The sequence below is a fragment of the Kryptolebias marmoratus genome, linkage group LG4, assembly GCF_001649575.2.
Source record: "Kryptolebias marmoratus isolate JLee-2015 linkage group LG4, ASM164957v2, whole genome shotgun sequence".
NCBI lineage: Eukaryota > Metazoa > Chordata > Actinopteri > Cyprinodontiformes > Rivulidae > Kryptolebias > Kryptolebias marmoratus.
In genome coordinates, this window is record NC_051433.1 from 3,973,691 (window position 1) to 3,998,941 (window position 25,251).

General features: G+C 39.6%; 2 protein-coding genes across 3 annotated transcripts in view; one reads left to right on the forward strand and one right to left on the reverse strand.

Annotated features, from left to right (window-relative positions):
- The window catches only part of unm_sa1614 (un-named sa1614), a 19,251-nt gene extending 2,599 nt beyond the window's left edge, over window positions 1-16,652 (forward strand). Inside the window, exons 2-28 of one of the 2 annotated variants that reach the window (XM_037975164.1) lie at window positions 1,907-1,979; window positions 2,054-2,199; window positions 2,754-2,828; window positions 2,987-3,036; window positions 3,243-3,372; window positions 3,467-3,552; window positions 3,635-3,710; window positions 4,476-4,556; window positions 4,644-4,741; window positions 5,357-5,426; window positions 5,718-5,805; window positions 6,017-6,065; window positions 6,755-6,927; window positions 7,407-7,540; window positions 7,740-7,831; window positions 7,928-8,114; window positions 8,509-8,594; window positions 8,682-8,797; window positions 8,923-8,990; window positions 9,677-9,784; window positions 10,029-10,320; window positions 11,087-11,161; window positions 11,248-11,305; window positions 11,712-11,755; window positions 12,493-12,647; window positions 12,868-12,993; window positions 13,164-16,652. In XM_037975164.1, coding sequence (XP_037831092.1) covers window positions 1,907-1,979; window positions 2,054-2,199; window positions 2,754-2,828; window positions 2,987-3,036; window positions 3,243-3,372; window positions 3,467-3,552; window positions 3,635-3,710; window positions 4,476-4,556; window positions 4,644-4,741; window positions 5,357-5,426; window positions 5,718-5,805; window positions 6,017-6,065; window positions 6,755-6,927; window positions 7,407-7,540; window positions 7,740-7,831; window positions 7,928-8,114; window positions 8,509-8,594; window positions 8,682-8,797; window positions 8,923-8,990; window positions 9,677-9,784; window positions 10,029-10,320; window positions 11,087-11,161; window positions 11,248-11,305; window positions 11,712-11,755; window positions 12,493-12,647; window positions 12,868-12,993; window positions 13,164-13,238 — 2,811 coding nt within the window. In that variant the 3' untranslated portion in view covers window positions 13,239-16,652. Of the gene's footprint in view, window positions 1-1,906; window positions 1,980-2,053; window positions 2,200-2,753; window positions 2,829-2,986; window positions 3,037-3,242; window positions 3,373-3,466; window positions 3,553-3,634; window positions 3,711-4,475; window positions 4,557-4,643; window positions 4,742-5,356; window positions 5,427-5,717; window positions 5,806-6,016; window positions 6,066-6,754; window positions 6,928-7,406; window positions 7,541-7,739; window positions 7,832-7,927; window positions 8,115-8,508; window positions 8,595-8,681; window positions 8,798-8,922; window positions 8,991-9,676; window positions 9,785-10,028; window positions 10,321-11,086; window positions 11,162-11,247; window positions 11,312-11,711; window positions 11,756-12,492; window positions 12,648-12,867; window positions 12,994-13,163 lie in introns of both variants that reach the window. The other variant, XM_037975163.1, reaches the window with a different exon arrangement.
- Window positions 16,460-25,251, reverse strand: part of LOC108244935 (CMP-N-acetylneuraminate-beta-galactosamide-alpha-2,3-sialyltransferase 2) — a 16,724-nt gene continuing 7,932 nt past the window's right edge. Inside the window, exons 2-9 of the mRNA XM_017431483.3 lie at window positions 22,836-23,169; window positions 22,194-22,296; window positions 21,979-22,114; window positions 20,649-20,842; window positions 20,378-20,557; window positions 18,828-18,873; window positions 18,628-18,747; window positions 16,460-17,521 (exon numbers count right to left, since the gene is read on the reverse strand). Coding sequence (XP_017286972.1) covers window positions 17,354-17,521; window positions 18,628-18,747; window positions 18,828-18,873; window positions 20,378-20,557; window positions 20,649-20,842; window positions 21,979-22,114; window positions 22,194-22,296; window positions 22,836-22,989 — 1,101 coding nt within the window. The 5' untranslated portion in view covers window positions 22,990-23,169 and the 3' untranslated portion in view covers window positions 16,460-17,353. The remainder of the gene's footprint in view (window positions 17,522-18,627; window positions 18,748-18,827; window positions 18,874-20,377; window positions 20,558-20,648; window positions 20,843-21,978; window positions 22,115-22,193; window positions 22,297-22,835; window positions 23,170-25,251) is intronic.

Below are 25,251 nucleotides of genomic sequence, written 5' to 3' on the forward strand. Positions count from 1 at the left end.
GTTATTGACCTGGAGAGCGGCCTGAAAAACAGGCTCAAACTGGCCCCCTTTGGCCCCCCCACCATAAAACCCCCAACAGAGTTGGCATATGTTACCACGGCAACAGATTACTCCCCATCATTATTCTTTGTTTTTGTTGTTTTATGGTTCTGAAGAGAAGCCAGAGAGATTAATTTTAATAAAGATGTTAATCTGCAGGCTGGGGAGCTGCTGTAAATTACAGCATTAATGAAAACATTTGTTTTTGCGTAAAATCTTTCTTTCTTTTTTTTTTTTTTTGTTACATGGCATGTCATTAAAAGTGTTTATTCCCTTAAAGAGTTTTATGGAAAGCCAAACCTTTTTTGTCAGGTTTTAACAAACGGGGAGCGGAGTGCTGTGAAGTGGTCCCCTGTGGTCCGAAAGCACCTCTTAACTGATCCGACCTGATGTAACCTGCTGTGTGTGTTGTTTTATCTCCTGAAGCCTGGAGTAAAACACACACCACATTCAGAGGTTCAAGACTCACTCACAAAGCTAAAGGTTGAACTTCTCAGATCAAAATGATTGGCCTGTGTCTGCATAAGCAAGTGTTTGTTTATCTGTTGTGTTAGCAAAATAGCTCATGACCCATTGGGTGGATTTTAATGAAACTCTTACAAACTAATCACTGAAGGTAACCTTTGGAGTCAACCTAATTAAACATGGCTGCCACAGCCAACTGACATCAGCCAACACAAAAATGACTATATCTCAGTCAATTTCACAGATATTGAGCTAAAATTTGACGCTGAAGTAGCTGAGAGTCATCCCCAACACATACTCTGAGCTCTAACCCATCTTTTAAGATCTTACATCAGATTGCTCATAACCCTGTTTTGAGATCTGACTCAGTCTCATCTCATCACAAAACGATCTTAATTAAAAACTCTGGCATTAAAGGTGATGAGCGAATTTACCAGGAATGCTAGGCTTTTATTATTTTATATTTCTGGTTTCTTCAAAGGCTAAAAGCAAAATGCTTTAGTACAGATGTTGGAATTTTAGGATGTTTTTCTTGAGAAAGCCTAAAGTTCACTCAGTAAGTTAACAGGTTAAAATAACAACAGACACTAACAACAACACAATACAAACTTACACAATTATTCTTTTTTACTACCAGGAGTCTGTTGTGAGCAGACATATTGCTTCATTTACAACCTAAGAAGTCTACCAACAACCTCTAAATTAGAGAAGTTAGATCATTTATGAGTGCTTCACATATGTGAGCCTTCAAAGGAGGCAATAAAGTAAAGCAAACATTGTTCAGACTGATATAAAAAGAAATACAGTTCGACAGAGCGACAGTGGATCTAGTTTGGAGCAAGTAAGTAATTTTAACCATCAGCAAAACAAACATTACTCATATTCATGATATTCAAAATGTAGAGAGTATTAAATTAAACTGCAGTGATTGAAATATGTTTTAATGCAGATGTCTGTGATATTGCAAGTCTTCAGTAGTTTTTTACATTTGAAAATGCCTAAATAATTTGTAAGAACTTGAAGCAGAACAACAGCAGCCTCCTGTCTGGGACATGTGATCCGGTTCACCTGGGAAATAATAAACACAGATATTTTTGTATAAACCTTGAGGCAAAAGTTTCTGAGGGCAAACTTAGTAATGTTCAAACCAATATGAGAAAAGCTTTGTTCAAAACAACAACGTCCAAACTGAGTGTCTTCACGAAACGACTTAGGCTGATCAGATGATGGTTTACACACACACACACACACACACACACAGGACTGTAGCTGCCCATTGTCACACAGCAAAGCTCATCGTCTGTGTGTGTGTGTGTTGAGTCAGCAGGGAAATTACTGCCCCCTTCTAACACATAAACCCCACACATGCACCCACTTATAATTAATGTGTGTGTTTGATCAGGCTCTGGACAGCGACCGGATGGTGTTACAGAAGATGAAGAAAGCTGCAAAAGCCAAGTACGCATCAGGGCAAGGTACAGAAACATGCATGTGCACACACACAGTAACACACGTGTGTTTTTTCTAACAAACACCGTTTCTTTGTCAGACCACGTGTCCCACCTGGAGCAGTACATCAACTCCATGGAGAAGCTTGCTGTGAACTGTCACTCAAACGGAGAGACGGAGGTTGGCTCGGCCTTCTGTCGCCTGGCGGACTTTTCTAAAGAACTCCTCTCACCCATGAAAAATCTGGTGAGGGAGGTCAAAGGTCAAAACATCTGCTTCTGATAAAAAACTCTTAATCTGTGGTTTGGGCTAAGGCCCCGTCCACATGGGAACATTTTTTTTATAGTATTTTTTAAAAATGGTTTCCAGAAAGAGAAAATCTTGAAATGCTGTGTTTGCGTTTTCATGTGGACAGCAAAAAAACAACCTTTTGAAAACTATGACATCATAGACCCACCTCTAACCTAACCTATGACCCCAAGTGTGACAGACGCATCGACAGTAACAGCAGTAATAGAACGACTAAGAGCTCGAGTTTGTGTAGCAGATGTCCCAACACTTCACTGAACTGTCAACAATGCAGAAAAACAAGTGTTGCAGAAAAGATCTAGAATAAGCATCAAGCATACGTTTAAAAATCTGCAATCTCAGCCTTTACTGCATGAAAAATACAGTATTTAGACAATAAAACAGTGTGAGACTTTTTTTAAATATCTGTTTACTTTAACCCACAGTGTTTTCAAGTGGTTCTTTCTTTTCACAGTCAGTCACTGTACTCCTTTCTGTGTGTGTTTGTGCAGTTAAAGAGCATGCTACACAATATCAACTTCTTCCTGGACTCTCTGGTTAAAGGAGACCTGAGGGAGGTGAAGGGGGTAAGGATGTTTGATGCATCTATATTTACTGAATCATTTTACCTGAATTATTTCATAATAGTCACCTGAACTGATAACTATAAAAACACCAGAAATGTGTTCAGTAAAGTCAATAATTGTGAATCTAAAGTCGTGTTTCCTCCTCTGTCTCTCTGCAGGATCTGAAGAAGCCTTTTGACAGAGCTTGGAGGGATTATGAGAGCAGATTGTGAGTGACAATCACATTAAACTCATCTGACAGAGTTTACATTTGTACCTTCTATTTTTAGGATGCTCTTGTTCTGTGTTATTGCATGTAAAAATCCCAACCTGCATAATTCAGAAACCTGGAGTAGCTCTTGTCAGCTAAAGTGAGCTGGTAAAACTGTCAGCAGCCAGATTAATAATTCAGACTGTGTGTGTGTGTGTGTTCAGCAAGCAGGTGGAGAAGGAGAAGAGGGAGTTAGCGCGGCAGTATGGGATGGTTAGGAGCGAGGTGAGTGGAGGAGAAATCGCTGAGGAGCTTGAGAAGGAGAGGCGCTGCTTCCAACTGAGCATGTGCGAGGTAAATGGGTTTCTGCTCCTCATCTTCACCTTCCTCAGCTCTTTACACGTGTAGTCGTTTCCACTAACTGGCCTCCCCCGCCTTTCTGTCTCAGTATCTCATTAAAGTGAACGAGATAAAGACGAAGAGAGGAGTCGACCTGCTGCAGAACCTCATCAAGCATTACCACAGTCAAAACAAGTAGAGCCTCTCTCTCTCTCTCACACACACACACACACACACACACAGTGTTTTTGTATTAACTGCATGTGTGTCTGTGTAGTTTCCTGCAGGAGTGTGTCTCCACCACTCAGAGGTTAAAGCAGTACATGGAGGAGCTGAATGGGGTGCTGATCACGGTATGAGGAGGGCATGTTTTTATTGATTTTGTTTTGCAAGGAAAATATGCTGATGACAATCTTTTTTTAAACTATTGGTGGTGATTCAACACAATGCAATGTAAGGTCAAAATTCTGCAAGATATGAAAAACTGTAATGCAAGGGAATGTAAAACTCCTAAAATAAGACTTCTTTGCTTTTTCTAAAACCATATTTGTATTTCAAACATATTTTAAGTTGATGCAACTTCGCCAGCCATAAATTTGATTTTATTTCCTTGCAAATTAAAAAACTGACTAAGAATGTAAAGGCTCGGATTACTTGTCTGAACTTTCAAGCATATTTTTGCTTTTACGACTGTCATATTTGTAGTATTTGGAACATAATTTAACTTTAAACACCTTTGCCTCTTATATATTTATTTCTATTTCCTTGCAAACTGGAAGACTGACTACTTTACTGCAGGTGTTAGTGTTAAAATTATAGTAAAGTCTAATTAGGAATTTAAAAAAAACAAACATTGTTTAGTATGTTCGTATAGTTAGTTGTTTCGTATACATTTTTGCTCTAAAATGTCACTGATTTTCTGCTCCTTTTTATCTGTTTTTATTTAATTTTTATATAAATTATAATTTATTTTAAGTTTAGTTGCATGAAGCACCTCAGTGTTTATGTCTGTAAGAAAGGGCAGATAAATAAAGTTGAAACTGAACCTCTAGTGTGCGAACAGTTGTATTTATAGAAGCCCATTATTCCGAAGCTGACAGGTGAGTTGTTGCGTGCAGGTGAAGCAGCGTCAGGAGGAGGAGAAGCGACAGCTGTGTTCCCTCAGAGACCAGCTGAGGCCGGTCGTCCACACAGAGCAGGTCGGACGCACAAACACTCAGGCTAACAAGCATTTTGTGTTTTGTGTTCCTGTTCAGCAGGTAAATGATGTGTTTGTGTTTGTGCAGGACTCTTTACCTAAGCAGGTGTACAGTATGCACCAGCTGTTGGGAGATAAACAGTATGGAACAGAGAGAACAGGATTCCTCTACAAGAAGAGCGACGGGTAAACTCAGAAACTCACTTACATGGTTAGGTTTTTATTTCAAATTGCTAAAAATAAGATGCAATTTGCATATAAGTGTTTTATCTTTAAGATATGAGCTGAAGAAAAATGAGCAGGAATTCTTTTACCTATAAAAACAAAAAAAATACAAAGAACTTACATAATTCACACTGACTTTTGCAGCGAAACACTTCCTTCATGTTAGTTAATAAATAGTAGTTTTCAAATACAAAATATCACACAGGTGCAGCTAAATTAGGATACTTTCAAAGTGTGGTCGTGTGAGGTAATTAAGAGCGATGAGCGTCTTACCTGCAGCAGAGAACTGTCAGGATGCTCCTCTTTTGGTAAATCCTGTTTAAACTCTGATATACAAACCAAGTTAAATGATGATCATATACAAAAGAAAAATTAAAGGAATTGTAGCAACTTATATTCTGGGTTTTTACTCTGAATCACAGATAATTCTGTCTATTCCAAGTGAGACACTGACTACTCATGAGTATTTCACACAAACACACTTTAAAAAAAATACAAAGTAGCTCTCCTAAAACTCCATATAATCCTCATAAAAACCATATTAAGTTTCACTAAAATGACGTGTTTTTGTTTCAGGCTGAGGAAAATGTGGCAGAAGAGGAAATGTTCGGTTCACAACTGTTACCTGACCATCGCACATGCTACTGTAAGTGTGCGACCTCTGACCTTTAACCTTTAACTTCTAATCTTTCAGATAATGTTAATAAACGTCTGTCACTGTTTCACGTCTTTATACGGGATGCACATTAAAGAACAAATGTTTGATGTGATAAAACCTCCATTAAAACCCCCAAATTATCAACTGTTCTGTGATTTCAGGTCGATCACTTTAGTTTGAGTTATTCCTCTTAATGTACATCCATGACACTATTTTAAAGTTTTAGATGAGTTTCATTATTTAATTATTGGTTGAATCATCCCTGTCTGTGTCTGCCAGCCGAATAAACCACCGACCAGACTGAACCTGCTCACCTGTCAGGTTAAACCCAGTGTGGAGGACAAGAAATGCTTCGACCTCATCTCTCGTAAGACTCTGACATACTGCAGGACTCGTGAGCATGAAGAAAAGAAACGAGCAAAATCAGCAGTGCAGATAGATTCCTGATTAAAGTTACATGTTATATCTCTATCACAAATCTGATAGAACAAGAACATGAAAGTAGTATATTTAGATGCCTAAATTAATGTAAAATATATGTGTTAAATATGTTTTTTAATGGACCCTTTCCCCTCCAGATAATCGGACCTACCACTTCCTGGCTGAGGATGAAGCTGAATGTGTGGCGTAAGTCAGAAACTTATTTATTAGAATTGTTTTTTATAAATTGATTTTCTCATCTGAGATAAAAGCTGAGGCAAAGCTTGTTTTTTCATGCCTGCTGCCATGAAAGGCAGGCAATTATTCCACAGAGAAATGCTTTTTTAATTTTTATTTTTTAAAGCGAAGGGATTAGAGTCTGTTTTGGTTTGTGTTCGTCAAGTTTCCAACTGCTCCTCGTTTCTGCTTGAGGCTGATGCAACATTAGTAGCTTTTTGAACAATCTTCTGCACCCACTTCTCATCACATCTACAGCTTTTAAAATCAGTAGTTGTTGTGTAATATCGGGGTGTAGCGTATGCTCAATAATGCGGTCACAGAACAAAATTAAAATTGATATTTCTGGTTTCAGCTCAGAATTAGTTTTATTATTTGGCAAAATGCTCAGAAATGTCAAAACATGAAGGCTGGTAAAGAATTTCAACACAACTGTTTGAACTTTGGGCGATGCTTTTGATGAGAAAACATAATTTATGGACTAAAATGTCAGGATTCTGCAGTTCTTTGTGATACCACAGTTCAAAGAGAAAACAGTGTTGTTCTGTGGAATAATGTTTCAGGATAATCTGACACAGGAATCATTGCCCATTAATAAAACAGGCATAAAGGGACACTTGAAAAGAAGGACAGTGAATGAATTTGTTTTGAATGTTCAGGTGGATCTCGGTGCTCAGTAACAGTAAGCAGGAAGCTCTGAGCATGGCTCTGGATGGGAGCAGGAGGGGGGGAGGAGGGGGTGAAAGCAGCGTCGAGGATCTGACCCGGGCCATCACCGACGACATCCGACGGATGCCTGGAAACGGCAGCTGCTGCGACTGTGGCGCTCCAGGTAATCACAAACAATCATTCAGTCAATCAGTGCATCCTGCCTCATTACTCATCGATTCTCATCCTAACTTCCATCTGCCCACTTTCAGGACAGAAACTGAAAACAAAAAGCTTCTAATCAAAAATGACCCAGACACGATCAAAACTAGAGAAATCACATTTCAGTGAATGCTGAGAGCTGAAAGACTGCTGATATGTTGAAGAAGCTGAAACTGAGTGATTATAGTTAAAACAGGACCTAAAAGCAAAAACGTAGCTAAAAGCTGAGTGCTGACTAAGCTCTCATACATTCAGTCTTTTAAATAACAAGAATAAAAGACATTTAAATGTTGATAAATAATGTTTCACGCAGTTCTACAATGTTCCAATGTTTACTGCATCCCTGAGGTCAGAGGTCAAACCTCTTGTCTTTGTGGGCTTTAAACCAGAGAACTCCACAGGAAGTGCTTTTGCCACCTTTCTCTCTCTCTCTCGCTGCAGATCCTGAATGGCTTTCAACAAATCTGGGCATCCTGACCTGTATTGAGTGTTCAGGGATCCACAGGGAGATGGGAGTCCATGTCTCCAGGATCAAGTCCCTGAACCTGGACAGTCTCGGGACCTCAGATCTGTTGGTAAGTTCAGCCTTTTGTCTTGTAAAATAATCCGTCCGGGGCTCATCATCTAGTCGGCTGTGTTAAAAGCTGCTGGGTGTTTATTTGGACACGATGGGGAACATTTTCAGTTGCTGCCAGATGAAAGAAGATGGGTGCATGTCTGATAGAGTCCAATGTCTTTATGTCTCTGAAATGGTCTGTTTTCTGTCTGCTGCAGTTGGCCAGAAATGTTGGGAACTCTGGTTTTAATGAGATATTGGAGGCAAATCTGCTGAGTCCGTCACAGAAGCCCTCCATGCACAGCTACATGTAAGACACACACGTAGGGTTAATTAGAGCAGAAAATGGAAGTTTAAGTTTTTCTTTTGTTAATTTCTTTGAATGTGGTACATGTGCATCGTTCAGGTTGGAGCGTAAAGACTTCATCCTGTCAAAGTACCAGGACGTGCACTTTGTGAGGCGGAGCAACAGCCCTGCCACAGTGCTGCGCCTCGGCCTGCAGGAGGCGACCAAGAGCTGCGACATCTACAGCCTGATCCAGCTGTACGCTCAGAGGGCGGAGCTCAGCCAACCGCTGCACGCACACATACAGGTACACACACACACATACAGGTACACTTACAGATACAGGTACAGGTACACACACAGGTACACACACAGGTACAAGACAGGGGTGCACACAAAAGGGAGAAATTCAGTGTATATACGGTTTACAGAAGTAAACACATAAGGTGTACACACAGGTATACTTACTGATTGCATAAAGACACACACATGTAAACATACAGGTGTGGGAATCTTTAGGTTCTTCATGATTCGATTAGATTATCATTAAAACGGCTGCAATGCATTTAAAAAAACAGCTGACTGTTTTAAAGTGGCAGTGGCATTTTGAACAAAATTGATTTTTGACATTTTATTACTGAGTCACAATATTTTATTTTTGCACTGCATCTAAAAAAAACGGTTACAATCCCATCCAACAGGAAAAAGGTGAGACGGCGCTGCACTTGGCCGTCCTATTGGCTGACAGGACGTCGCTGCACATCCTGGACTTCCTGGCTCAGAACTGGTCGGTGTGTTTAGTGATGAGTTTCTGCACCTCAGAGCGTGTCAGCGTTCACATCGACATATTCACCTGCGTATTTTGTTTTCCCAGCTCCAACGTGGACGCTCAGACGTCAGCAGGAAACACAGCTCTGCACTACAGCTGCCTGCACAACAAGAGCGACTGCGTGAAGCTGCTGCTGAGAGCACGAGCCAACACACACATCAGTAACCCAAACACACACACTCACATTCTGCTGTCACCTGATTGAACATCATAAGTTGGATGTTTTACCTTCTCATAATGTTGACTTCCTGTTGATCATAAAATCCTAATTATTTGTGTGTTGCAGAGAACGAGTTAGGAGAAACTGCTCTGGATGTGAGTCGCCGGTTAAAGCACAGTGACTGCGAGGAGCTGGTGAGGTCATCCATCTGATTATAAATCCATTTATTCTAGTCAGTCGATAAAAACCTTAAATATGCAGCACATTTTGCCTTTCCTTTTGGACTTAACAGTTTGAGAAGATTATTAAATGATAAAGTATTTAAAGATCAAGGCACCCAGGAAGTAAAATGAAAGGCAGATTAAAAATATTTATCAACTATATTACATAACTGTAATTAAAATGATAAAATAAGGTTAGATAAAAACCAGGGGGGAATAATGACTGAATAAAACAAATAAATAAAAATAAAAGCTAAATATAGCTAAAGGCTGCTAAAAGTAGCAAATTGTTAGCAATGAAAAAGAAAAATAGAGCAGGTTTGCTGAAGCAGATTTCAAAGAGAATATTGTTTTTAAAAGAACTGAACAGATCTCAGTTTCTTTCTATGGGAAAATATTTGTAAATAAAGTTTTTTTAAGATATTCTGATCAGTATGAAAGTAACAAAAACCAGAAGTCACAGCAGCCATCTCCTGAATGAGCTGAATGTTTAAATATACTGAATGAATGGTTAATGCATGCAGAAGTAGCTGGACTGCAAAAAAAAAAAAAAAACATCTGGAAAAAACAAATCAGGAAAACGGTGTGAATGCTGAGTCAGCATCCGGGAATAAATGAAATCAAGTAAACAAACAAACAATGTTTTTCTGTGAACGCAGCTGCAGCAGGTCCAGTCTGACCAGTTCGACCATCACGTCCACGTGGAGTACGAGTGGAGGCTTCGTCACGATGATCTGTACGACAGCGACGATGACTTTGATGACAAGGTAACCATGGCAACTAAGTGCCTGCTGAATTGAATGACTTCATTTTTTCTTTTGTTCAGGGACAAAAAGACAGTCAGCTGCCTTATCACATCTCTCTCTGCTCTCATTTTCTTTTCTTTTCTTTTCTACAAAATAGCTTTGTGCGAGTTGCTCCTAGGGACTGTGAGGCTCCAGCTTTTTTTTTGGGACAATTGTTCATCGACGTGACCTTATTCAATTGTGAATCGCTGTCATTACTTTCCAGAATGGTCCAGTGAAGAAGGAGCACTTCTCCTCCTCATCGTCCTCCGTCTTCACCCCCTCCTACTCCTTCTCCTCCCGTCCTTTCAGCTTCAGTCAGTCCTCCACCACCACCTCCTCCTCCTCCTCATCTGTGGCCCTGCCCCCCTCCGCAGGCCCGGGTGGAGGTCTTCTCAGCGTGGGGAGGAGGCTGGCCATGGCCATGGACCTTCACAGCCGTCCCTCTGGCTCCGCCCCCAGCCCTCCTCCTCCCCCTCCGTCTTCCCCTGCTCCCCCGCTGCCCCCCCGGGTCAAAGGTGAGCTCAGATTATCATTAGTTACCTTCTGTTATGACAGATATATTCAGATACTCACATTTAAACGAGGGTTTGAATGAATAAAGGTTGCCTGCTTATTATGGTCTGTTTGAACACGTTGACAAAGCTGCAGCTTCCCACCACATCAATCCCATAATTACTGAAGAGAACTGAAATGAAGGCTGTTATTCTTCCCTTCTTCTTATTAACTGAAATCACGCTTCATTCTTCACACTCGGCTTCAGTGTGAACTTCTCTGTCGTCGCAGAAACGTTTGAGCAGAATCGTTAAAAGGTGAGGAAACACGCAGAAGTCCAAAACTGCGCCGTTGTCAGACACAAACAGTGCCATAGCTCGGTCAGTTTTACAGATATTTAGCCCAGATTTGGTGCGGCAGCAGCTGGGAGGCTTTTATAACACGTACTGTGAGCGTGACACGCTGTGATGTCACATGAGCTCACAGCGTTATTTTAAAAAACAGCTGCAACGCTGTCATTTCTTAACGTCAGACGATCTTAGTCTAAAACTCTGGGATGAAAAAAGGCGGGTGATATGCATTCCTTCAATTAATTAATTTTAATTTATAATGAAAAGGGTTTTGGTTTTTTTTGTTTGATTTTTTTGCATTCTGATGCATTTTTAAGTTTCAGAATAAAAAACTTTTAACTTGTAGCTCCCAGTGTTCCTCCTCCTCCACCTCCCGCTGGAGGAGATGGAGTGAGAGAGGAAGAGGAGGAAGAGGGTGAAGTCTTCTTCCCCATGACAGGAAACAGAAAGACGACCCCTCCCCCTCCCATCGCCGTCCGACACAAGAGGACCTGCTCTGAGTCTAATAAACATGGTAATATCAGAGAGACACTCTGTAATTAATCTGTCAGAGTAACTCTGTTATTAACTGTGTGTGTGTGTGTGTGTGTGCGGTCACAGATTACGGGTTGCCAACCAGTCCCAGGATCTACAGCGGTCCGGACTCCTCCTTTAAAAAGTGTGTGTGAGTATCTGAGACTGAATCCTGCTGCATTTAATACAAACAGAAAATGTTGCATCAGTCAAATCCTGTCAAACAGTGTGGCTTTCACATTTCTTTAAGTAGCTCATATACTGCTTATTATTTAAGAAAAACATAATATTTAACCCAGTGTTGTATTTTAAAGCGACACTTTATTAATTTAAGACTTATTTGAATTGTTCAGGTGAATAAAAATACATGGGAGTTTAAATTTTTAAAAAGTTGTTTTATAAAGAGCATTTTCCAGTAAAAGGATGGAGCAGCTCTTTAACATCAGAAGTGATATTCTGCTGCCCTCTAGCGGCCAGAAGCTAAATAACAGGTTTAGGTGTTCGGATGGTAAAATGAACTTTGACCTCTCTGTCTGTTTGTGTCTCTCCAGTCAATCTTCGCCTCTGAGCTCGCTGACTGAACGACCAGACAGAGGTACTTCCTGTCCACCAACATCAGTTTTAATCTACTATTGTTTCGTTACAAAAAACACCAAACTATTTTTATTTTGGTTGTAACTTTTAAAACCTTTTTTTTACATAAACATAAATTGGAGAAAGCCTCCAAGCAGCCATGCAGTCTGCTCCCCTGAACCTATAAACCCCAAATTAAATCTAATGAACCAAAACCAAAACAGGACTGCTGTTAACTGATACTGAATGGAAAAAAGGATTAACAAAACAACGTGACGCAAAGCCGATGTTTACAGTTCCCCACGGCCTTTTAAAGTCCCGCAGCTTACTCTGCAAAGAGAGAACAGGTTAGAAAAACACAGAGGAACAAAAGCAACAGGTTGTTTTATAGTTTTTATCTTTGTCTTTGTGTCCCAACCCCTGCTAATGAGTTTTATTCTGTGCCAGCCTGTCTGAATGTTGTTGTTTTACTAGAATAAAAGCTTATTTTAAGAAAGTTGAATAGTTTATTCTCAGTTTGTTTATGAATGAGAAGTTATGTGAGGATATTTATTAGCGCCCAAAGTGTGAAAGTTGTTGCTGTCTGTTTTGTTTGACACTAAAAAAAGGAAAAACAAAAAAAAGCAGAACTGAAACATGTAACAATGTTTTTCTGTTAAAGTGATTGTTGTGTAATAGCTTCAGGTTTGACTCTGTTAAATTAAGTAACATCATCTGACTCTGTGGTCTACTCTTTCTTCAAAATGACTTCCTGCTCAGGTTTTCGACGGACGGAAAGTGAAAGCAGCACCTCACACTTGCTGTATCCGGCCAATAAAGGCCCACAGAACGGTTCTCCCATCAGTCAGCGCTCTCAGAGCTTTGAGAACGACAGCCGAGGCCCCGCCCCTCAGCCGCTTCCTCGCAGATCACTCGTGAGACCTTAAAAAAGCTTTGATAATACTAAGATATACATGTAAATTTGTGTGTTTACTGTCAAAGTATTCTCCACATGCACTACTTTTTTAATAATATATAGATTCTGTACTATCGCAGTCACTCTCATAGCCTTTTTCTAAATATATTTATATTCACTGGGTGTCGGTGCGTTCTGTTGGAGTTCTAATATTTGTAATATTTCCTTCGGCCCACCAGCCTCGCGGAGCGGCCAGCCGTCGAGCTCAGGCTCTCTACGACTGCCAGGCTGATCACCACGATGAGCTGAGCTTCTTCGAGGGTCAGGTGCTGGTGGTCCTGGGACAGGAGGACAGCGATTGGTGGGTACGTATCGCCGCACTTCACTCTGATTGGATGCTTCAGCTGAGCTGCTATCAGTGATTTATTTGTGGGAAATGTTTTTCAGGAATTAATTCAAGTAAAGAGTTTAAGTTAAGTTGGATTAGTGATTAATGTTAGAGAAAAGTAAATATGTTCATATTTGCTGTGTTTAGCACGGTTATATCGAGGACGAACCGGACCAGAGGGGTTTGTTCCCGTCCTCCTTCGTCCAGCTGCTCTCTGATTGATGTAAACCAGGACTGGGCCTTGAGGCCAGCACAAATCCAGACCCCGGTGCTAATCAGAACCAGACCAGATGATGACACCTGACATGTGCTGGACCAGGTTTGACCCTCCCCCCCCTCCCCCGGGATCACACACACCCTGTCCAGCATCCTGCAGCGTCATGTGATCATGGTTCAGACAACGTTGTCATGACAACCTCAGGCCTGTTGTAACCATGGGAACATTATAGATGACCTTTGAGTGAAAATGTGGTTTTATGTGACTGGCCTGGCAGTGCTGCCAACGAGACAAACACAGATCACACATTTCTCATGCCTTTATTTATGTATTTATGAATTTAAAATAATAATAATATTAAAAACTTTAATGAGCACACGTGACAAAAAGTCAGATCAAGCGACAGCCATCCTATGGGCTTTTATTTTGAAACTGTGCTAAATTATTTTCTCCATTTGAGCTTATTTATTTATCCAGTGTCTTTGGTTTTGTGAGGATACCAGCAGAAGCTGCCACATGTCAAACTTCTCTTCCAAAGGATTTTAGGATACTGAAGACCAAAGCTCTAAAATCAAGTACAAACACTCTTTGGAGCTTAATTTAGATAAAAAAAACACACAGTGGGACTGAACTTTTGTTGAAGCGAAGCCAGAAATAAGATCCATCCGATGCTTCCAGCAGCCTTTGTGTCCCGAGATATCATCACAGCTCACTGAGTAAACACAGCGGCGCGTTGCTCTGCCTGATAAAAAATTCATTTTCTGTGTCTTTGGAAAAATATATGAAAACATTTTGTTCCACGGGATGTTTTCCTCATGAGCACATTATCAAATACTTCTTTTTACGAGAAACTTCAACGTTTCAGAGTTTAAACCACAGACTGACTGCTTTTACAAGTAAAAGTACAGAAAGTTTAGTCCAAAAAGTAAAAGCTGCACCTTTTTATTTTATAAACTGCTGTTTGGTGTTTAACAGCACATACAAAGTGAGTATTGTTCCTTGTTTAGGTTGGGTTCTCTCTCTCTCTGCAGTCTGTTTGTACACTTGCTGACGAGTTACAATAATGTCACACAAGTGCTGCTTTTCCCCATATTCCTAATAAAAGATGGACAAAAACAGTAGATGTTCATAGACTTTATGTAACAATATGAATCAACACAAACTAAAACATTTAAGTGCAACTAGAAAAATGTCAGAAATGGCATCTTAATACAAGTTTAAGTTCTTAGAGAACCTAAACGGAGAAGCTAAACTGACTCCAGACCAGCTGACTTCCAGTCCTGGTTTCAGCTCCTGACGCTACAACCCGCCATGTCAAAATGCTTGGAGTTGTTGCACAGAACTAACAAGTTATACATCAAATTGTTATGACCTCAATTTATTTTATGGTGCTGAAGAGATAACATGTTAAAGGTGCTCATTGTGACAGCGGTGACGTCCGAGGAAGAGCTGTTTGGGATGGAGTCCAACACATTTTGATGTATTGATGAGTTTACTTTGTTTACATTTGGTGTGTTCCTCATTTTGGAATTGCATATCAGTACCTGGAAAACTACTGGAGTAAACTCTTTCAAACTGTACCATTTGATGTCCTTCAGGAGAACACGGTTTGCAATGAGTAACAAAAAAACTACGCTGATGTAACATCTCACAAGTTTGTTTTTTTCCTGTTTTTTCTTCCTAAAAGCTTCTAGATTTCTATAAGAACAACAAAAGGCACAACTGGGTTTGTTGCAGGTGTTTATTTCCTTCAAAGTAATGCCGTCATACTTGTTCTTGTTCCATTCCTGTAGGTTAAAACCTGTCACAGCGCGCCTCCCTGTTTGGCATCAGCGGTTTGCTGATTCCAGTTCCTCGTTTAAAGGGAACGTTTACTTGATGACTGTATCATCAGTCACAGTCCAAACACGACGGGGTGAGTTAAACGTTCGTGTTTGGACAGCGGTTGGTGCTCTGAACATGATCCTACAAATCAGCCTCCGTGTTTACAGAGGATCTACCAGTTAATCTGCGCCTTCAAGCATCACCGATTTAAATAAACTTTACATTCCCAGTCTGCATGAACTCTGATCACCGCACATTTATTTGTAAACTAAATGGTACACGTGTGTAAAAAAAGATAAATAGTTACAGTAACTGAAGTTTGTCAAATTCAGACTGCTGCTCTGTCTGAAACGGATGAAAACTGGTCAGTAAGTTTACTGACAGAGCAAAGAGTTAACATGAAGGGAAGCATTTAAAGCTGTCAGCAGATGTTTCGTATCAAACTGAGAACTCAGGGAACACAACAGTTAGATTTGTCATTAAAAGGGAAAGGAAGCGAGGGGATGACAGAACAGCAGCCTCCAGTTCTTGATCTGCTACAAAGTGCTCATGTCTTTTATTTCCTTTTGCTTGGAAGCAACATCTTACAATTTTTGGAAATTTGTAAGAAGTGTTATTGAGCAAGCTTATCATTTTAACAGTGGTCAGCCAGATGCTGGGAGCAGGAAGGAGGTGCTGAAAGTCTGTCCTGTTTTCTCTAAAACTCTTCAGATTTACTGGATGTTGCCACAAATAAAGATTTATTGGATGTTGCAACAGAAGCAGATGGAGCGTCTGATTGAAAATGAATCTCAGGGCGGTTTCACACACACCGATACTTCAGTTTAAATCTGACAGAACTTGGTAATTGCACTTTTCTCAGTTTAACCTGAGCGGTAAATCTCAGCTCAGGAGGTACACGTGTCCCAATCGTGTCTTTCCAACATCGTGACAAACTTAACAGGCCAGCATATTAAAACTACAAAAATATTTGACACTTTTTCAGCAAAACCAACCAGCTGACGAACTGCAGAGCGGTGGTCTCATACAGTTGTCCACATTTAAACAGCTGACAGGAAGTGTAACAGCAAAACAAAATAAAAGCATCCCGAAACCCTTCATATTCATATTGTAAACAGGACACAAACATTCAGATAACTGTGACTGACAATCGGAACCAGATTTGTTTTTAAATACATTCACAGTGCAGATGCAGCAGGTGTTGTTACCTGGTTGGTGTTTCTCCACATATGATTCTTTTTTGGTTAAAACTGCTCACCAGTTCTGTTAAAAAACAAAACCGAGTGCACACAAACTCTGTCATGTCGTTTCTCTCGTCCTTGTTCAGTTTTATGTAATAAATCTTTGAAGCTGTGGCGGTCTCCTTTTTGTTTGTCACTACAGTGAGCTTAGATGATCTTTGAGTTTTGGTCATTCTCTTTTTTGTTTTTTGTTTTTTTTTATAAGATAAAATGACTCCTGATCTGTGTCTGAGTGGGTTTGTTTAGTTTTACAAGTTGCAGAAGGCCAGACAGAACAGTCTGTACTTGTGCTAGATTAAAAAAAAAAAAAATGACATGAATAATTGTCAACTGTCAGATCATTGTGTAAACACCTAAACAGGCTAAACCAGATCCAAGCTCCTGCTGCTCCTTTGACTCCAGCTCGAAACAATGACTGAGACAAGAGGAAATTATTGCCTTCCTTCTCGCTTGTTTTGATCCCAGTTCCAGTCTTTTTGGGATCTTGTGGCACAGGATGGTTTTAAGGTTAATTAAAGTAAACGGATGGATTATAGTGATGCAAAAATGCAATAAAATCAAAGTAAGGCTTTTGTGGTTTGCAAGTAAAAGGTATGACCTCGTCCCAAATTTCCTTCACACACAAAAAAATAAAAATAAAAAAAGTGCTTTGATTAAAAAAAAAAAAGAAATCATATAATTACTATAAAATCTAAAGCTAAAGTCTTTAACTAAAGTTTAATAAAAACGTCTGTGGTTGTTTCCCGCTCAGAGCAAAACTTGTTGTGGTCAATCCCATCAGGTCGGTCCTGAAGCGTAAACGAGGCGGCGTCTCCACAGGATCACTGATTGCTGATCGCTGCCCAGCAGGCGGCTGGTGTGTCGTTTCCACAGGCGTCTAAATGTGTCTGAGCAAAAACAGCATCCTGAATCAAGCTGCTACTGCCCAACTTAAGGCAAATGTGGCAAATATAAGGGTGGCCTGATTCCTGTATAAAAACATCCCAGAAGAAACAGAAGCGGCTCCGATTCGGCTGCTCCGGTTCTCCAGTCGTCAGGTGACCCGAGTGGTTGTGTTAAAGGTGGAGGGTGATCTTTCCCTCCTTGGCGAGCTGGTGGATCACCTCACTCTCGAAGTCGGCGCTGTGAACGCCCGTCTTCCTGAAGGCTCCAGCGTAGCGGTTTTTCTCCCAGTAGTGGTGCCAGTTCCCCTGCTGGTCAGCACCGTAACCGAACACCGACACCTGAGCACGGACAACGGCCGAGAGGAGAAATAAGGTGATTCCAGCAGTCAGAAGGTGGCTGGGTGTCTCATGAAGAAGATGTGCTTTCAGATGGAAGAGGAGCTTTTTTTACAAATGTTTTATAGCTACTGAAGGAGGATGAGGGTTATTTGAAATCTTGTAACGGTGTATTGAATACTGAGTATATCTGCCCTCTTTCAGTTCTAGGCTTTTACATGTCAGGACAGAAAACTCATCTACAAGCACAACAAGCAACAGAAATAAACCAAAGAAAGCATCATTGTGTTTACATCAGGAGAGGGAACAATACGTTCAGGAAGTCCCGTTACTAACCCTTCCTGACATTAACCTGAATCGTTACGTCACACGATTCAGTCCAGCATACCTGCTTTTTTCAAAAATACTATTAATAATTAACTATAAATCATGCATTTATTTGTACACTTTGATTAAATCACTCCTAATTCTTTTATTTGAACCCATCTTTATATGACTTATGCTTTAATCTGTTACACTTCTTTGATCTTTCTCTACCAACTGTTTATCTCGCTCCAAATAAGGTAACCACACTACATTTTTAGATGCACCTATAACGAAACAGACGAAACATATATTTATCTATGCTGAACTAGGATTTTTTTATTGTGACAAATTACTATTTACATATGGTGCCGACTCATTCAGTCTGCTCTCCTGTTGCATTTGAGCTGCATGATCTTTCACAATAAAAGCCCAGCTGAAGAGATGAATCTTTCATTTTAAATTCATAAGGTACAGGAAGTCATAGCTGTGCAGTTAGTGTTAAATATACCTGATTAAATTAACTACAGAGCAGTTTGTTAGCCTGTTAGCTACTTGGTTTATCAAACATTTTGGCACATACTGCAGTTTTCTCACCGACATCCACTGCAAACATGGCAGATTTTTACTCACTCTGCTGACTTGCACACCAACCTGTGTTTCTGTGCACAGGATTATTTCTGCACGTGGCATGTTTCACTAAGTTACAAAGTCCGTCACAACAGCAGAAAAACTATTTCTGCTGTCATTCTTTTACAGGTTTACTGCAAACAACAAGATTAAAACGTATGAGCCTTTTCTCCTACCTGATCACAAATGTGCAGAGCGAAGATGATGGTGAGCATGCCGGTGGACGGGTAGCGACCATGATGCTCAGTCCAACGATCGTGGACGTACTTAAAGAAGACTGGATTCACCACCAGAACCTACAGAAGAACAAATACTGAGGAGGGAAGGTCCAAGAGAAGAAATAACCAGAAGTGAATATGATGAAATGTTTACCTACCTTGTCTTTATCAGCCTTCACTCTTTCTTTAACCCTCATGTAAGTCCTGACAACACAAACAAACAGCAGCTGTTTAATAATCTACAATATCTGAAATGTCTTTTTTCACATTAGGCACAAAAGTGTGTTAAACTCATTGTTTATTTAGTCTACACACTCCTTGAATTAACACTCTGTGCTGCTTTGGAGACTTCTGCTGTCACTTCTGGTACCTTTTAAACACCTAATATTAGTATACACGGCAAAAAGGAGCCGTTTCAATGCAGGAGCAGGTCAATCAGCTTTCTAAAGCCCAACTAATACCACAGATAATACCCAAATCCCCAAGAAGTTCAAGAATACCAGGAATGTTTACAAGAAGAAAAAAGGGGGCGCCTGGAACAAATTCCTAACATTAATCCCTTTTTTACCCAGTTTTGGTACCGTGTGTGCAGACAGACTGCAAACAGAGCGATAAGATTAAAGCAGAAAGGACCAAAATACTGTAGAGCTGTGGTTCTCCCACCTTTTATAACAACTAGCTCCACAAAACTTACTAAACTGTCCAACAGGCAGTTCAAACTGTAGTATTAATATCAGACATCAAGCAAACTGGCCGAACCTCTAACTCTAATTAAAGGGTGTTCTTTATAATGTGATGGTTGCGCGCATTTGTTGCTGATCACCACATACACTGTGGTTCCAGCTCTTCTTCTGCTCCACATCAAGTACAGGAATCAAAAATATCCTCACTTTTTGTATGTTTTGATGCCAAACCTTCCTGACGCTGAATCAGTAACCATGGTCCACTCCCGGGTTCTGAAGTCGTCTTCATTGCACTTTTTGTCTCAAGTCTTTTCTACTTGGAGCCAAAAACCATATTTTGTTTGAACCACTTATCTTTATGGCTCTCTCTGCTTTTTTAGCTTTACATCACAGTTTATTATGATTAACTAGCAGCGAAGTTTACCACTGAAAGGAACCATCAGTGGTACGTGCAGCACAGTTAAAAAAAACATAGTTGAAGATAATTTATTCCTGATAAGAAACGATTGTGGAGATTCTTTGCAACCAAGAGTTTGAACTGTTAGAAATGATTTTTGCTGTTTTTGTAGCCGTCACTAACCGTGAAGCCATTAGCTCAGCTACAACCACACAACCCTAATGCCTTTCTGGAAATCTCAGGAGGTTTCTACCACACAGATTCTTTCCTCTGCTCCACTTCCATCTTTTTAGTTTTTCCAACTTATTGATTTTACCTTGACTGCTTGAGAACGGCACCAGCTCCTCCGCTGATTTTACCTTCATAATTTAAATTGTAGCAATTACATTTGTCTTTGAAAATGTTTTTGCCTTTTGTAACATTTTTAATCATTTATTTCTCACTTTTTTTGTTTAATAAGCAACATAATCTGAATTGTTTTTAATCTATTTATAAATACATCCATTTATGCATAAAATTCTTTTTAATTAGTGTGTTTAGTAATGTTTGGTTTACTGTAAATGTCTCATGTACAGATGAAAAACTGAACCCATTTGGCAGACAAAGAGTAAAATCTGATTTGTCGTACATTTTGACCTCGCCGGTGGACAGAGCGCTGGTCAGCCACTCCAGGTCTCTCAGCTTGAACGGCAGCAGGATGAGGCTGACACCAGGACCAACGTCCACCGCGCTCTCTGGGTACATGATGTGATGCGTCGTCCGATTCCCGACATCTTTCTCAAAACCTCGAGTTACCGCCTTGTTCATTCTGAAAACGGAGGAGGAGGTGGAGAGGAAGGGTGAGAACTGCGTCTGAGCGCCTCTGTGTATCTGTGTTACGTTTGTTCGGACGCACACACCGGATAACGAAGCTGTAAGAGTCGATCAGTTCACCGTGGCCAGAATTCTGCAGGTTGCCAGAGTTGCCTACAACTGCACATTTACGACAGCGAGACGGGTGGGGATTGGTGTCCACAGTGGGTGGGGGAAATACTTGGAACATTTTTGACATCTCGCCCTCTAAAGTCTGATCTTTACCAGACTGCTGAAGTTTCTGTGAAGCAAAAAATATTATTTTATAATAAAGCATGAAGGACAAGTGTACAGGATTCAGTAACATCTTCCTGTGAAGTTACACACTGTAACTAAACAAGCAATGTAAAACAAAACAAACAAAACAGTTTTGTTTTTACAGTAAACCTCTTACAGTTTAGTTTAGCTCAAGGCTGCATACTGTGGAGCAGAGTGATGATGCTGGCAGTATCACTACCCCTCCTCCTTTTAATCTGCTAATGGTTTCCAACAGCGAGCCTCAATCTATGAATGCAGGGAAAAGACTGAGGACATTTGTCTCCTCATGCAGGCTGCTGACAGCTTCCAAAAGAGCCAGTCTTAAACATTTTTACGACTGGTCCCTACCACTCGCTAAAACATCAAGCGTATTATGACACACTCTCCGTAGGTCTAAATTCTCTTTAATGATTCAGCCTGTCAGTGTTGATACAAGATGACTGAAGATGAGAAATTATTTCCTGGAACTAACTTGCAAGAATTTCCTTTTAGAGGAGTCAAACCTTTATTGCATGCTAAGGCATTATAGGACATAACTTTTTATTGATTTACTAAATATGTAAACTTTTAAAACTGTCTGTAGTATGACTAATTGGTGGCTCAAAATTGTGAGAAATCAGACAAATTTTCAGGTCCAGTCTTACTTAATTTTAAGAGTTTGTGGCATGTGGCCATGTTTTGAGCAACTTTTTTTTAAAAAGCACAACCTATTTTTGTGTATAAGGTTTGCAAAACTGTATTCTAGGCCATGCACATTTTTCTACTGCCCACCTCTCTTCATATTGTGTCCATTTCGGCCTGATTGGTGCCGACTTTGGCAAGTGACTAAGTAGGAAAATAAAGATGCTGCAGCTGCTGCTACAATCAGCTTAACTTATTTTCTGAACTGAGAATGCTCCTCTGTATACAAAAAACTTTCCATCTAACTGGTTTAAACAAGTAATCCGATTACAGAAGTAAGGTGAATGTCAGGCTGACAGTTTTCCTCTTGCAGGACATTTGGCTCAGACAATAGAGTTTCACTTCCATTTAAATGTACTATTCTAAATAAAACCTCAGGCTAAGCAACATAGATTTTAAAATACTTTAAACAGGGAGACTAACAAACAATCTCCTCACCAGCCACCACTCAAGTGCCTCTTGCTCAAAGTTGTTGTCAGGATGGAGGATGGGTTGCTGTTGGGGGTCGTAGTGCTCGCTGAACCAGTCAGAACCCTTAAGGTCTGAAACGCAGGACTCTGTGCAACCACACGACCTGTAGGAGGACACGGAGGAGTCAGGCAGGACTCGAACAGCGAGATATGGGGATCAGCCTACAAACCTTGAAGCATTACCTTGGGTTGTTTTCCTCTTGAAATTGCACTTCCTTGTTTTCCTCCTCCTCCTCAAACCGAATGGTGTCGGGAGGAAGACGGGTCAGGTCAGCAAGTTTATCCTCTGCAAATAAAACAAAATACAAATTCTCAACATATCAATCTGGTAAATACAATCACAATAACACAGATCAGATGCAACAAATGAAGTTATTTAGACTTACTTTATTTTAAAGAGCACTATGAAAATGTATCCATTTTAATGTACTTTATAAATTAGGTCGATTTGAGTTGATTGCCTCAGTACAATGTTTGGAAATCAAACTGAAAGTACTTTCACTTTAAATAAATGATAATAATAATCTGCAGAGATATATGTTGTGCAACCAAATAAAGAAGAAGTTGACCTAAGTCTAAGGTCTAAGTTCTCTAAATCCAAATTAGATGTAGCAGAAGTGTTGCAGAAGCAGTTTATTTTAAATACTAACAACTGATAACAGCTTTTCACATTATTAGTGTCTCTGATCAGTTAAAAACTAACACTAAATCATCTGTTCACCTAATTATCTACAACAGTAAAAACCACCATTCATCTCTAAAGCAACTTTTATATGAACGACTAATATTTTGGTGCATTTATTATTTGTTGCACCGTCTTCTTACCCATCTCCCTGCTGGTGGCCACAGTCCAGCTGTTGAACTGGACCAACGACACCGGCAGGTAGTGCTTCGTATGGACGCTCTGGCTTGCAAGCATGACGAGGAAGACGGCAGCAGCAATCCCCAACAAAACATACAGCTTCCTCTTAAACATCATGACTGAGTGAACGATGAGAGGGTTATACAAGAAGGAAGGATCTGTCGCCGAACTGTCAACTGATGTTACGTAAGCATAGTTGTTGTCATCTGGACATTTTTGTCTGCTCTGTCATTTGGTTTTTCAGTTTCATCATCATGATGCCCGAGGCCAGTCCAGTGCTGCTTCGAAATGGTGGATCTATGAAGGCAAACAGAAAAAAAAGTGGCATGAAGTTAATCAAAAATGTGTATATATTCCCTCTTACTTGCGACTAACTCACATAAACTTTAAAGAGTTCCATGTGTGTAGTGTTGTGTTAATGAATGCTTGGAACGGAGTGAAACTGGATGAAGCGCAGCTGAAGGAGACGGGAGTTTCCTGCTCTTAAAAGGTTCACATTCCAAACAGGAGATAAGCTACTCCCGACTGATCCAACAATTTTATAATTGAGCTCTTGAAAGATTAAACTTTGGTTGACTTGAAAACAATTGTAATTTATATAGTAGTACGTACAAGCCTAAAGCTCTAAAAGGTATGTTTAATTTAGCAGATGTAATAAAATCTATCTTTTCAGTTTATAAGATTGTATCTTATAGCAAGCCAATATTTAGATTACTTGATTTATTCATTCACCCTTATTTATCAGATCTCATCAACTGAAGGTTAAATCTGTTCATTACAGGAAGTTTTCATCACAACAGTTACCTTTAAACGGACCAAATTTGCCTTTTTAAGATTACAAAATTAAAATGATTCAAAATAAAAAATAAATCAACACAACAAAAATAAAATTAATGTTAAAAATCTGGGAATAATATTCTTTGTTTTAGCATCAATGACTCTGAATTATCTGATTCTAATTGAAACAATTATATTTACAAACTGGCCGAACCTGATTTAACAGAGATAATTAACCTTAATGATTTGAGGCTAGACTAATTATAAATTTATCTAAAACATTTTTAAGACGGCGTCCTGTAATGAGTTAAAGTATTAAATTTGTTCAACCATCTGGGTAGTTTTTTTATTAGATATATGAACGTACAAATCATTAACTTTCATTTTCCACACATTACAAAAGATTTCACACTTGATCATTGGTGAAGAATGGAGTCACCCTTCTCCCTCCTCCTCCTCCTCCTCCTCCTCTTCCTCCCATTCTGCATCACCTCCTCTCTGCTCCTGCAGGAATGCTCCCCTGAAGACAAACTCAGTCTCTGAATACCAATCAGATCTGGAAGCAGTTCAGCAGCTCCTGTTTCAGCTTTCAACTTTACTCCTGTCCACTTCACTGTTACTGTGTGTGTGTGTGTGTGTGTGTGTCCCGAGTGAATTTGTGCGTCCTGAATTTTCTCTTTTGTTGTGGCATTTGACCTTGTCTGTACTTAATGATTACCAAGCAAAAAATTAAAAATTAAGATGCAGCAGCTGCTAGTACCAGCTTACTGTAGCCAACAAAGTATATTTTCTTTAAAGTAAGAACGCTCTTTTACATTTAATAAAATTGTAAAAGTTCTTCTAATTGTTGTGTTATAGACATTTATTTAAGTTAAGCAATTATTGTTATATTTTGTTAAAGAATAACAAAAAAAACTTGTTGGCCAAAAAACTGAAAATAAATAAAATCAGTATTTTATATCAGCTGCCCTGATTTCTAAAGATTGGCCAAAGAAAAACTCAAACCCACCAACCTCTGTTAAAAATTTGGTTTTAAATGAAATGTGGACAAATAGGTTAAAATAATCATGGCTAAGTTAATAATTACAGTCTAAAGATAAAAAAAGAAACTATTGAGACGCTGTCAACAGGTTGTCATGACATTTAAATATTCAAAACACTTTTTGTTATCTGATAAGAAAAAAACGAACAAACAAAACAACAGCAACAAAAAAAAAAACACCTTAATCAACGGAGCTGAAACATTCACCAGTTTTAATCGGGTCTTACTCTCATTTAGGACCAAATCTCCTTAAACTCAAGTATTTTAAAAATATTTTTCCATTTTCCACCTTTGCTCTTGAAAGAAATTCTTCATCCATTTGAAAACACATTAAAAAAACAACGCCTGAAAAACTTCCTAACAGAGGAGAAACAAAAGAAGAGAAGAAAATACAACAATTACAAACAATTAAAAACAAACAAACAAACAAATATTCCAGGTAACTGTAAAGTACAATGTATGGATAATATATGTAAGCTTGCATGTATAATATACGAGACAGAAGGTTTCTATTTGCCTTTCTATTTTAGATCAGTCCCCAGGTGTTTGTGGTGACGTGT